Raw genomic sequence first — 14,603 nt, 5'->3', positions numbered from 1 at the left:
CCTGGGTCTGGTCTCCCCCCTATCTAGTGTAACTTTCACACAATTACTAAAACAATCTTACCTAACGCTGGTTTAAACACATCCTCTCCACCCCCACCTCACCCACTGTCTGGAATGCTCTCCTTTATCCTCTTCCCCTCAAAACGTCCTTAGTTTGTCCCCAGGCAATGCCTTCCACCTAAGCCTTTTCTTGACATCCTTCCATTATTAGTATGCTCTCCCCTCTTGACATGACTTTATATTGCTTTGCTTATACTTTGTCTTTACAAGTGCACATGGTATATCCCCCTAGGAGTATATGAGCTCCTAAAGATAAAACCATTGCAACTATTGGAAATAAAATCCGTTAAGAACATTTTTGTTTGTATTTTATATTCTCTGCAAAATACCTTATATATAGTAGGTGCTTAATTACTGTTTAATGAATTGAATAAATCTAAGATTATATGACCCTGTCAATATAGACTAAATGTCTCACAACAGACAACACTATACTTAGAAAGGATGGTTAGATAAAAGATAGTAAGGAGATACTTAGGTTAAGAACTCTGGGGGAACAAGGGAAAAAGGGTAATTCATGAGAAATTTTAAATAGTATATTTGAATAAAAAGTAATATTTGATTGGAAAATCCACATTCAGTTGATAAACTGAATTTCAATTGCTCTATATTTGATGCCTCTAATATGAATGAATTCTCACCTTTAAGAAAAAAGGCATAAAGGAGAGTTTAATTCCACGGGCTAAAGCTATGGGCTTTAATTCTTTTTGTAGCTTAACCAACTGAGTAAGGTCAACTTCATCACAATAACCCAAATGAGGAATCTTCATGGCCATAGACATGGTCTTGACCATAGTTTTCGCAAAGCCTGGAAAAAATTAAGTAACCATTTATTATTAGAAACTTACTTTAACAAAACATTACATTTTTATAATCTTTAATTTCAAAAATTAAATCCTTTTTTTCTTATGACAACTATATCTGGAAGCTGCTGATTTTGGACGACTAAGGGAAATTTATCCAATGGTATATGGCATTGTTTTAAGTGGTCTTTTTTTTAAGGGTGAAATATTCAATAGCTCAAGATGAGAATTTAAGCAGATAAGTCTCTTTTGACTTAATTGTCAGGTGATGACTGTCATTTACAATATTGCAGATAGTCCCCAGATGTTTTGTATGAGTCTGTAAGTAAACCAGAATATGCTATCTTCTGAACACTTGAATTCAAAAGGAAAAGCTGAAATTTTGCATGTCTTCAAATAAAACCATAAATAATAGAGCTTATATTTTAAGTAAACTTGCTCCAGTATTACTCATTAGACATTATCAAAAATTTACCCGTTTAACTAATACTTAGATGAAACTTGGAGAAAAACAGGAATCAAAATTACTTTGCAGCCTCCTGATGAACTAATCCCCTAACTACCTGGCGGTCTAATAACAGAATAGAAAGTCCTAAAACCTTGTCGAAGAAGAAACAAAATATAACAAACTAGGAAAGGACAGAGAAAAGCGGATAGCCTCATCTACTGTTGTAACAACTACTTGCTTTCCTTATTTAAGAGACTCTGCAGTCTTCTGCAGAGACACTTCTACAGAAAGGACTTCTTTCACAATTGTAAAAGCATTTGGTTACTTCCCCCAGTCTACTGCCCTTGAACGAGGATTGTTTTCTTATAATAAATCCTGCCAGTTGCACACCAAATACTCCCCTCTTCTGATTCAGCTGAGCACCTCTCTTTCTCTATGCCTCCCCTCCCTCCTGTGTAATGCTTTATTTATCTATTCTAAGCTTCTGCAGAATGCTAAACCAGCCTGAAAGGTTATAAAAACCATATCTGTACCCTAGAAAGTTGAAGCTAACTCAGTGAAAGCCATCTTCCTTAGCATACTAATAAATTTCTTACCTTAAGTTTGACCTCCTATCCACGACCCACAGTTATAAGATTTCCACTGGTGGATACACATCTCCCCAAAAGGTTCCATTCCTCTTGGTTGAGAGAATTCCTCAACAAATTCAATTCATCATAAATTTGCCAATGTCATACTTGACCAGACCTTTCGAAGAAACTTCCCCAAAAGTTATTTTACTGATACATTATATTAATGACTTTACCTGTTATGGGCTCTGTTCTATCTTTGCCTGTAAATACTTTAGGTTTTAATACTGGTACAGGAATAGACTGAATTGTTTCAGATTTTAGTAAAGGTGGGATGATTTCAGACTTTGGTGATGGAGGTAAAATAGCTCCTGTCTGCTTTGCCAAATAATTGAGAATATCTTCTTTAAGGATTCTACTGTCTTTTCCTGTTCCAACAACTTCACTCAGTTTTATCTGAAAAGTAATGTATAACAAAAACAAGATTGTCTTCAGTTAATAAATTAATCCATTCTCAACAGGACAAAGCTAAACATTAACATCTTCAATATATCGGAAAAGCTCTAGGATTAAAATTATAGTTCATACTTCAGTATTTCTCACTCAGAAGATAATTGCTTTTTCACTGTTTTAGTTTGTTTATGTGCTAACTAAACTATAATTCAAAATTGCTGAAGGTGAACTCAAATGATTTAAGCTTTCAGCCACTCTTAGAGGCGCATAAAACATTACCGAACTTCTGTTATGGAAAAAAAAGGTTAACAAAAATAAATGAAAACTGACCACTTAAAATTTGAAAATGACATTTGTTTGTTAAATACCAACAAATTTTAACCAATTTGTTGGTTAAATAAAAGTAGAACAATGAAAAGAACGACCATAACAAAGCTCTCAAATACCTTCATTTATTTTTTTGCTAGAAAAGTATATAAATTGGGGCAGCTAGGTGGCACAGTGTATAGAACTCCAGCCTTGGAGCCAGTTCAAATCTGGCCTCAGACACTTGACACTTAACTAGCTAGGTGGCCCTGGGCAAGTCACTTAACCCCGACTGCCTCACCAAAAAGCAAAAAGAGAAAGAGAGAGAGAGAGAGAGAAGAGAGAGAGAGAGAGAGAGAGAGAGAGAGAGAGAGAGAGAGAGAGAGAGAGAGAGAGAGAGAGAGAGAGAGAGAGAGAGAAGTGTATAAATTATCAAAAATAATCATATTAGAGGCACATTTGGCATCTGAATATCTTAAATTCTGGGTTAAGGATTGGTTCATTCAATTGGGGATGTTTAGTCTGGGGAAAGAGAGACAGGTAATGATAATTTCAAAGTTTTCAAGAGCTGTCTTATGGAAGAAGGCTAAGACTTATTCTGCTTGGCTCCAGAAGGAAACTAGGACTAATGAGTAGAAGTCACAGATGCTCTTGCCTTGTTCAGACCACATCATGAATACTGTCGTTAGTTCTGCATACCATATTTTTAGGAAGGAAACTGATGAGTTTCCTTTCCAAGGAACTCCTCAAGAGGAGAGCAACCCACATAGTGAAAACCCTAGGGACTATGACCTAGAAGGACTGGTTGAAGGAAGTAAGGATATTTAGCCTGGAGGAGATAATGCTTAGCGGAACAAGTCATGCAAAACCTATTTCCATATTAGCCATGCTGCAAAAAAGCAAGAAAAATAAAGAAAGAAAAAATGCTTCAATTGGTACTCAGAGGTCATCAGTTCTCTCTCTGGAGGCAAACAGCATTTTTCATCATGAGTCTTTTGGAACTGTCATGGATCATTGTATTGATCAGGGTGGCTAAATCTTTCACAGATTACTGTTATAGTATTTCTGTTACTGTGTACAATGTTCTCTTGATTCTGTGTTCTTTTCATTTGACATGATATAAGTTTTCCTTCTTAAAAATTAAAAATGTCCCAAGGTAGAATGGGTTGCCTCAGGAAGGATCAGGTTCACTGGAGGTCTTTAAGCAGAGATTAGATGATGACTTGTTGAGGATGTTAAAGAAGGGACGCTCAGAGTCAGGTTGGACTTCCAACACTGAGATTCAGTAATATTAAATTACAAGGAGAGAAGTTTTGGCTCAACATAAGAAACTTTCTAACAAGAGCTGTTTGAAAATGTAATGGACAGTAGTCACATGCAGTTTGTAGTTTCATGCAGTATCGAGTTCCTTTTTACTGGATATATTTAAACAGAAGCTGAATGTTAGGATGTTGTACAGGAAACTAATTTATTGGGGGATCACAGGATCATAAATTTAGATCTGAAAAGGGCCTTAAACATCAAGTAGTCCAAGCCCCTGATTTTATAGATCACGCATGAAAAGCCCTGAGAGGTTAAATAACATACCCAAGGTCACATAAGACTCAAACCTAGGTCCTCTGAATTAAAATCCAATGCTCTTGTCGTTATCAAACTGCTTAAAATCTCATCAATGTATATTACTGTAGGCCTAAAGGACCAGGTCTAAGTGAAGTTACTGCTACCAGCCCTGGTGCCAAACCTTAAGAACCCCTGGACTTTTCTATCTTCCATCATTGTATCCTGATGGCCTGGACCACTAGGCCTTTCTTACTCTTCTATAATTGAATTTTTTCATTTGTGCTACCTCATCCAGTTAGAATGTAAACTTGCTGAGAACAGGACAGTCTGGATTTTCTATTTGTAGCCTCAAAGCTTAGCACAAAAAGAATGCTTAATAAACGCTTTTATTCCATCATTTAAGAGGAATGATAGATAACAGTAACACAAATACACTTTTAACTATACTTTAATGCCTTTCAACTCCAGAATTTTACTCAACAGAAGTATATTTTTACAATGTTTACATTTATATTGTTTACTCTTGAGTAAATAAGATATTATAGCTTAATTTGAAAAAAAGATCATTTTAGACTACTTTACTCCCTGCTTCTTTTTGCCTCTTTTTAATTTTTGATGTAGCTGCATGGTATTTCTATTAAACTATAATTCTATTCTGTCTACATTAATGCGGGTAGAGAAATAACTGATTACATTCTTGCAAATATTATGCATCAATTCCTCATTCTTAAGCTCTATTCCATTTATATGTTTTTCTTTCTTTGAATTAAATTTAATATTTTTCTCAATTACATGTAAAAACAATATTAACATTCTTTTCTAAAATTCTGAATTCTAAATTCTCTCCCTCCCCTCCCCTCACATTGAGAAGGCAAGCAATATGACACAGGTTATACATGTGTAGTCATGCAAAACATATTTCAACATTAGTCATGCTGTGAAAGAAAACAGATCAAAAAGAAAGGGAAAAAGTATGTTTTGATCTGCATTCAGATTCCATCAGTTCTTTCTCTACAGATGGATAGAATTTTTTATCATAAGTTCTTAGGAATTGTCTTGGATCATTGTACTGCTGAGAATAAGTCATTATTCACAGCTGATCATCGTACAACATTGCTATAACTGTGTACAACATCCTCCTCATTCAGCTCATTTCACTTTGAGTCAGTTTATAGAAGTCTTTCCAGGTTTTTCTGAGAGCATCTTGCTCATCATTTCTTATAGTACTATAGTATTCCATCACAATCACATACTATAATGTTCAGCCAGCCATTCCCCAATTGATGGGCATCCCCTCAATTTCCAATTCTTTGCTACCACAAAAGAGTTGTTATATTTTTGTACATATAGGTCTTTTTCTTTTTCTTTGATCTCTTTGCAATACAGACTTAGTAGTGGTATTGCTCAGTCAAAATGTATGCACGGTTTTATAACCTTCCAAATTACTCTCCAGATTGGTTGAATCAGTTCATAACTCCACCAACAACGCATTAGTATCTCAATTTTCCCATATCCCCTCCAACATTTGTCATTTTCCTTTTCTGTCATATTAGCCAATCTGATGGGTATAGGATGGTACTTCAGAGTTGTTTTAATCTGTATTTCTCTAATCAAAGTGATTTAGACCATTTTTATATGACTATAGATAGTTTTGGTTACTTTGTCTGAAAACTGCCTGTTCATATCCTTTGACCATTTATCAACTGGGGAACGGCTCTTATTTTTTATTAATTTGATTCAATTTCCTATATATTTGAGAAATAAGGCCTTTATCAGAGAAACTTGCTGTAAATTTTTTTCAAATTACTGTGTATTTTCCTCCATCCTGTTTTCCCCCATTTATCCTACTCTTTCTCCTTTCATCCTTTCCACCCTCAAAAGTGTTTTGCTTCTGATTACTGACTCCACCAATCTGCCCTCCCTTTTATTAGTCCCTCCCCCTCTTGTATTATTTCCTTCCTTTCATACCTTCCTGTAAGGTAAGATATATTTCTATACCTAATTGAGTGTGTATGTTATTCCCTCTTTGAGCCAATACTTGTATGAGAAAGGTTGAAGCAGTTCCCCCACACCACACACACACACACACACACACACACACACACTTTCCCCATCTTTCCTTCCACTTTAAAAGCTCTTTCATACCTCTTTCATGTGAGACAATTTATCCCATTCTACCTCTCCCTTCTCCCAGTGCGTTCCTTTTTCTCACCCCTTAATATTATTTTTTTAGATATCATCCCACTATATTCAACTCATACCTGGTGCCTTCTGTCTGTGTATACTCCTTTTAATTGCCTAATAATGAGAAAGTTCTTAGGAGTTACAAGTATCATCTTCTCATGCAGGAAAGCAAACAATTTAACCTTACTGAATCTTTTATGGTTTCTCTTTCTTGTTTACCTTTTTGTGCTTCCTTTGAGTCTTGTATTGAAAGTCAAATTTTCTATTCAGCTCTGATCATTTCATCAGGAATGCTTGAAAGTCCTCTATTTCACAAATATCCATTTTTCTCCCCTGAAGGATTATACTCAATTTTGATGGGTAAGTGATTTTTGGTTGATACCTTAGCTCCTTTGCCCTCAAGAATATCATATTCCTACCTCCCCGATTCTTTAATGCAGAAGCTGCTAAATCTTTTGTTATTCTTATTGTGGCTCCATGATATCTGAATTATTTCTTCCTGGATGCCTACAAAATTTTTTCCTTGACCTAGGAGCTCTGGAATTCAGCTATTATATTGCTGGGAGTTTCATGCTGGGATGTCTTTCAGGAGGTGATAAGCTTGGTCTTTCCATTTCTATTTTACCCTCTGGTTCTAGAATATCAGGCCAGTTTTCCTTGATAATTTCTTGAAAGTTGATGTTTAGGCCCTTTTTTCTTTTATCATGGCTTTCAGGAAGTCCAGTAATTCTTAAATTATGTCTCTTCAATCTATTCTCTAGATCAGTTGTTTTTCCAATGATATTTCATATTTTCTTCTACCTTTTCATTCTTTTAGTTTTCTTTTATTATTTCTTGGTATCTCATGGATTCACTATCTTCCTTTTGTACAATTTTAATTTTTAAGGAATTATTTTCTTCAGTGAGCTTTGTACCTCCTTTCACATTCTGCCAATTCTACTTTTTAAGTAGTTCTTTTCTTCAGTGGATTTTTGTGCCTCTTTTACCATTTGGCCTATTTTGTTTTTTAAAGTGTTGTTTTCTTCACTATTTTTTGTGTCTCCTTTACCAAGCTGTTGACTCTTTTTTCATGATATTCTTGCAACACCCTCATTTCTTTTCCTAATTCTTCTTCTACCTCTCTTATCTGATTTTTCAAATCCTTTGTGAGCTCTTCTAGGAATTCTTTTTGGGCTTGAGACCAATTCACATTTTTCACTGAGGCTTTAGATGCAGCTGTCTTGACTTTGTTGTCTTTTCAGTTTGTGTTTTGATCTTCTGTGGTAACTTTCTATGGCCCTATTCTTTTTTTTGTTGTTTGCTCATTTTCCCAGCCTATTTCTTGACTTTTAACTTTATGCTGAAGTTGGGCTCTGCTCCTGGAGTGGAGGGGATTCTGTCCCAAGCTTCAGGTTTTTTGTGTAATTGTTTTCAGAACTAGTTCTGGGGTGTCAGTACATTTTAAGCTCTTCCAAGGGGGTATGATCTAAGGAGAGGCATGTTTACTATTCTCCTGGCCTGTGTTCTGATCTGTGAGACACCACAAGCACTCTTTTCCACCCTGGAACTGTAACCAAAGTCCCTGCTCCCCTGCAGCTTCAAACTCTGGTGTGCTATTGCTCCTCCTCATCCTGGGACTACAACCTAGGACTGGGACCTAGATTTGCATATGGGTCACACAAAAGAATCTATACTCACTGCCAGCAAAGGGACCCTTGGAATCTCCTTCTGACCTGTTATCTGACCTTCTTACCATCTGTAGGCTGAAAGCCCTGGAATTCTCTGCTTCTCTGCTGCTGATTCAGTTGCCTCCACAGCCTGCTACTGGTTTGCTGGGGTGTGGCTTGCACTACACTGTGCTCCATTTCATCCTGGTGCAAGAGACCTTTCCTGCTGACCTTCTAAGTTGTCTTGGCCTGGAAAATTGTTTCACCCTGTCCTTTTGTGGTTCTACTGCTCTAGAATTTGTTTTGAGGGATTATTTAAAGTTGTTTGGAAGGAAATTTGGGATAACTCAGGAGAGTCCCTGCCTTTTCTCTGCCATCTTGGCTCTGGCTCCCCTCCCCACCCCATCCCCATACGAAATGTTTTTCAAAGGACTAAGTTATCCTTGAAAGATAAAAACTGTATTCATCCTGTCACAAACTGGATGAATCTATGATTCCATCAATGTGAGTACTACCTCCAACACTGCAGATCACAATCACCCTTTCACCTTATGCAACTTTCATCTATGTTCTCCCATAAATTTTCTACAAAGTGTCCATTTAATATGCTTGGGGCATTTCTTTAAATCTGCTAACACTGCATCAACACTAATGAAGCAAAGAGAGTATCCTTCCATTACACCTCTCATGGCATGGACACCCTACTTCTTCTAGTAACATATCTCTTGGGCCTCACTGCTGGTGATGCACTAAAGCTCACACATAGGCTTCAATAATACTAATAACTGACATTTACATAGCATTTTAAAGTCTGCAAAGCATTTTTACATTTGTTCTTTTGTTTGAGTCTTTGGGTTACCTGCAACTTTAACACTTCAGAAACTATGGTTATTTCATGACTCACAGTCATACAGGATATTTGGATTTATGTAAATTATTTTCTGTGAACTTAAATAATTTTAAAAGCTATGTTTAAATGTTCATGATTTAGCTTTACTTAAAAAAAATCAAATGTCAAGATTTGGAACTATGAGATTACTACTAAGTAGATAATTCCTAATCATTTACTACTTTAACAAACAGTAGATTAGCTGCAGTACTGTCCTACAAGCAATAATTTCTAAATTAAAAAACCCTACTAACTAAATAAACATAAATCAGAAATAATAAGACAACTCTTGTTCATTTGAAGTAAGCAATGAATTCACTGTCTCTAAACCATAATGAATTATATTCATGTGAATAGTTACCATTCCTTATTTCCCACTATTCCTCTCGTAATTTTTTCAGGAAAAAAAATTTATTCTTTTGTTATATCCTTGCCTTCTCCTCACCTATCATTCTATTATGCTGATCTATAGATCTTAATAAATACTATTTCAATATGCCTTATAAGAATATTTTGGTACTTCAATGATCAGTGATCGATACTTTACTTCAGCGATCTTATCCATGTAGGTAGTACCACAATAGTAAGAGACCACAAGCCATTTGTGCTTTCTTATTCTATGCAACTCTTGTACATGTCCTCTCATAAATCCTCTAGAGGTGTTCCACCTTTCATACTCCTGGCCTTCCTTGGACATCAGCAGAGCACATGAGTTATCTCTCCCTCTAACTTCATAAATGCTCAGTACATTTTCTGGTCATATAGCTTTTTGATGATATCTTACATGACTTCTGGAGTTCTAGTCTTTGCTGGCAATATATTTCAGCTTACATATGATTACTGTGCATTCTTCCACTGGCTTTTGGATCACCTGAAATTTTGCTTCTCTGGAGAGTGTGATATTCCATGACACTAAGTGTGCAATATGCTTTATCAATTTATGGACAGGAGATGATATAAGAAAAGAATATAAATTTCTATTACCAAAAACTAGATATTGAAAAGCACTAGAGGAACTAATGAGGAATGGGGAATACCTATTCACATACAGCAGTGCAAAAAGATAATGAAACTGGAGGGGTTCTTGTGCAACTTTCAAGATTTAATGAAATATAAAAGAGAAGTCATTTTGTCCAATGATCCTAATCATTAATATCAAGCTAGGCACAAAATAGGGAGACTTTTGCTCACCAAAGGTATTTACCACTATCATGGAGGATGTCCAGTAAAGTGCTCAAGTGGCAGAAGTATTCCCGATACTTCATGAAATCCCCTATAGGCTCCTCTTTGCAGATGACATTGTGTGGTTTACAACAAGTCCCTGAATATTGTAAAGCCTCCTAAAGAAGCTCATACACTGAATAACAAATTAGAGATCAAAAAAGATCTCAACAGATCAGTACAGGATCTGAATCCGTTAAAAAAAAATTCAACTTCACAAGTACAAGATGAAAGAGATATGGCTAGGCAACAGTTCATCTGAAAAAGATGAAAAAGGGGTTTTAATGGGCTACAAACTCCATGAGTCAACAGTATATAATAGCCAAAACTATTATTATTATCATATAATAAAAATATTGTTATTATTGTTATTACAGGCTGCATTAAGAGGTATAATGGACTACTGTCTAAGAAAGTGAATGGCTTATATTTTACAATGGTCAGACCATATTTGAAGTATTTTGTTCAGTACCACATTTTAGTAAGGATATTAATAAGCTTGGAGGGACCATGAAAGTAGTATTCAAATAGCTGAAGCTGTCATGTAGAAGAGTGAGTAGGAATGCTCCATCTGACCACAGAGGGCAGCAAAGAAGCAATCTCAGAATGGAATAGACTATTTGAGAAAATAAGGGGGGATCCCCTCATTAGAAGTCTTCAAATAAGCCAAGGGCCTTGGAGGCAGCTGTGTCAGTGATGGCGAAAGCTGAAATACCAGAACTCTCAGCCCAGAAACAGTACGGGGATTGGATAGAGATTACAGGAGACTCTTTGTTGGACTGGGTGCAGCTAGTACTGATTGGCAACTCTATTGCCCATACAGAGTTATTGGTTGCAGTTCTAAAGGAAAAAGGAGCACTGCATCCCCACACTGGCTGGATGACCAGACAGTCAGTCCACAAATATTTATTAAACACTTACTGTGTACTAGACACTGTGCTAAGGGCTGAAGATACAAAGAAAAGAAAAAAAAAAACAAAGTTTGCCTTCAAGGAGCTCACATTCTAATGGGAGCAACAACACGCGAACAACTATAGCCACCTATTACATTATAAAGGGGATTCTTTTTCAGTTACAGATTGGATATTAAATGGAGTCTTTTAGGTTCCTTCCAACATTGAAAAAAATTTGACCCAAGAATCCACATAGGAAAAATCGAGTGGATGAAGGATTCCTATTGTCTAAACTATCATATACAGTTGAATCAAAAGCCCAATGACACATTGACAAATAGGTCCATTAACATATAGACCTTAGAGAGATACTACAGATGAACAATTAAATGGGCCCCAAACTGAAGAAGTAGTAAGAATGGTCTGGACTGCTCTTGGAAAATTGCTCAGTGCCTTGTAGGACCTCAAACTTCTCCCTGAAATAAGGAATATAAATACATCATCTTTTTCAAAGAGTGGGAATACATACAGAAAAATTAGTGGGAGAACCTACATTGTTTTCCATGGCAAGGCGACGAACTGCAGGAGTTGCTAGTGTTTTGTGGCCCTTTATCTCCTGATGGGTATGTTCATCATGAAACACTGCAGGTGTTTCAACAACATCTTCTTCTGAATCTGGAAATAAGGCAGAAGATCGTACCAATTAAAAATATTAAATGAACACCAATTTTAGTTTCTGTAAGATCTTAAATACAAATTCATAATTTTTCTATAAAAATAAAAATACATGAATATAAGATTGGGTATGTGACAACAGCAAAACATATTACTACCTATCAGAAATTAAGCATACAGTACCAACAACATTCTAAAAGGAAGTACTTCATAGTACTGGTAGGGGATTCTAATAGTGCCTATTACCAGATAAAGGAAAATTATGTATTTGTGTAAAATTAAAGTAGCAGTTACAAGTCAAAGGAGAAAAATAATTTATCTTCCATAAACTGATAGTGTATGTTGCACATAAAGCATTTTCCAATTTATTTTCTAACTCTAAAACTGAACATAATATGAAATGAGGACAAGGAATGATGTGGCTAAAAAAACAGAGGCAAGACTCTGAAAATGCCCTCTACAACATATCCAGCAAGTGGTCATCCAGGCTCAGTTTGGAGACCTCTAGTGAGGAACATACCTATTATCTACTGAGTAACCCATTCTACTTGTGGTTATTTCTAATTGTTAGAAGTTTTTCCTTACCTCACACCTAAATCTAACTCCAAGCAACTCCAATTTATTGCCCCTAGTTCTGTCTTCTGAGGCCAAGCAGAACAAGTCTGTTACCTGTTACATCCGACAGCCCTTGAAATACTTGAAGGGGGTGTCATATCACCTTGAGAATTCTCTCCTCCAAGCTAACTATCCCCAGCACTCCCAACTAATTTTCATACTGCATGAATTCAAGGTTCCTCATCATTCTGGTTGCCCTCACCTGAATACATTTCAGTTTTTCAATATCCATCCTAAAATACACAAAATAGAACAGATTGTTGTAGATATAGTCTTACCAAGGCAAACACTGCAGAATTATTACCTCTATAGTTTTATGACTCTCAGAAACTGAATTGTTTTTTTGGTCTGCAATAATGGCACATTGATGATTCTTATTGAGCTTGCAGTCTATTAAATGCCCCCAGATCTTCAAGTGTCTTTAACTGATTACAGGCAATTAGGTGCTCACTGACTATCTACTTACTGATCTTAAGTACTAACCTTTATTAACCAGTTTTGTTCTGTCTCTTGTTCTGTCTACTCCTGAGCAGAAAAAAAAGGAAAATGAGAGTTGAGAAGTTCTCCCTTTTTCTGTTTTTACCCAATCTGAGCAGTGGTCCAACCCTTTCTTTTCCTCAATATAATTTAAAAATCCCTTTTTGTCATACTCAATTTTTTTTTTTGCCAACCTCAGTCATTCTGAGTTTTCATAACAGATGCCACATTTTCATAAGGGCTCTTCATTGTCTTCTTGGTGACCTGAAACTTTAACTCGTCAAAGGATATGGTATTCCATAATTTGCAATCATTTGACATCAATGAATGCCACAGGACAGACTTCTATTTCAGAGAAATGGCTACTTATTATCAGTGTGATCTTCAGCAATAACAATAGCTGTTTTATGTAGAGCCTTCAAGGTTTACCAAGGACTTTTAACTGGATACTTAAAACAATCTAGTGAAGTAGGCACTATTCTCCATCTACAGATTAGGAAACTAATGCTGAGAGAAGTGTCTTGGCCACAGTCACACCTCAGCAGTGTTAGACCTGATTCACTTGACATTTTAGGCTAAACCTGGGGTGGGAACCTGCAGCCTCATGGCAAGATGTGGCCCTCTAGGTCCTCAAGTAAGGCCCTCTGACCAAACCCAAACTTCACAGAACAAATCCTAGAATGACAGTATTTGTTCCATAAAACTTGGACTCAGTCAAAAGGCCGCACCCAAGGACCTAGAAGGCCATATGTGAACTCAAAGTTGCAGGTTCCCCACCCCTGGGCTAAACTAACCTGAGTTTCTTCTGATTCCAAACTCAGCACTTTTCCTCCTATACTACATCTTTTCTCTAGTCATTATGCACCTCTATAGTTCAAAGTACTTTGTTGCTACTTATTTTTCAAGACTATCACTTTGACATATTTATTTTCCTACTGTCTTTTGAAACAGCTGAGGATGAAATTAAGAGGTATACTTAGTTGAGTTATAGCAATCAACCAACAAGCATCTTTAAAATGCTTCATATGTGCCAGACACTGGCGAAACAAAGACAAAAGTTATATTTTATTGGGAAAAATAACATGTGTGCATGTAAGTACACAGTATATATATAGATATATATATCTATATATAGATATATATATCTATATATAGATATATATAGATATATATATATAGATATATATAAACAAAGTAATCTGGAAGGACATTACTAGCTGAGGGAAAAGTCTACTCATGTTATATATGCATTTGTAGTTATCAGATATATCACATCTGATATTGGTATAAAGCCTTATGAATTAAGAATTTACACGACATGGAATTTTCTTTCTTATAGGTTGATTTTAAATGTAGAATTCAATATTTTAGAAAGGCTTAAATATTTTTCATAAAGAATGAAAAACTATCAAAGCAGTACTCATACTTCCTGCTAAAGATTTTTTTTAAATTTTTGATATTTTATTTGTTTTAATCAGCTAAGATTCCCCTTCTTACCTTCCTAACCCTCCCCAACCTCAACTGAAAACATAAGAACCAATTACCAATATGTATAGGCAATCAAAATAAATTTTCTCATTGCCCACGTCAAAAAAAATTTTCTCTTTCTGTATTCTTAGTCCTTTATCTCTCCATGAGGAAGGGAGCAGCATATTTCATAATCAGTATTCTGGAATCCTGGTTGTTCATGACCCTGATGTTAACCAAAATAGTATTTATCAAATTTATATACCATTACTTATTCATCCATTTCTCCAATTTATGGGTACCTCTTCAGATTTCCATTCTGACACCTCAAAAGGAG

The 14,603-nt window shown here is 35.8% G+C and overlaps 1 protein-coding gene across 6 annotated transcripts in view; it reads right to left on the bottom strand.

Moving 5' to 3' along the window:
- Window positions 1-14,603, bottom strand: part of DBT (dihydrolipoamide branched chain transacylase E2) — a 53,261-nt gene that overhangs the window by 14,686 nt on the left and 23,972 nt on the right. For 4 of the 6 annotated variants that reach the window (XM_020999846.2, XM_020999847.2, XM_020999851.2 and 1 more), the window contains 4 exons: window positions 12,806-12,847; window positions 11,586-11,707; window positions 2,117-2,336; window positions 702-868 (listed from right to left, as the gene is read on the bottom strand). In XM_020999846.2, coding sequence (XP_020855505.1) covers window positions 702-868; window positions 2,117-2,336; window positions 11,586-11,707; window positions 12,806-12,847 — 551 coding nt within the window. The remainder of the gene's footprint in view (window positions 1-701; window positions 869-2,116; window positions 2,337-11,585; window positions 11,708-12,805; window positions 12,848-14,603) is intronic. The other 2 variants (XM_020999845.2, XM_078154997.1) reach the window with 1 other exon arrangement.

Source organism: Phascolarctos cinereus, unplaced genomic scaffold, assembly GCF_003287225.1.
Source record: "Phascolarctos cinereus isolate Bilbo 61053 unplaced genomic scaffold, phaCin_HiC Scaffold_5;HRSCAF=322, whole genome shotgun sequence".
Lineage (NCBI taxonomy): Eukaryota > Metazoa > Chordata > Mammalia > Diprotodontia > Phascolarctidae > Phascolarctos > Phascolarctos cinereus.
This window is presented reverse-complemented; position numbering and strand designations above follow the sequence as displayed.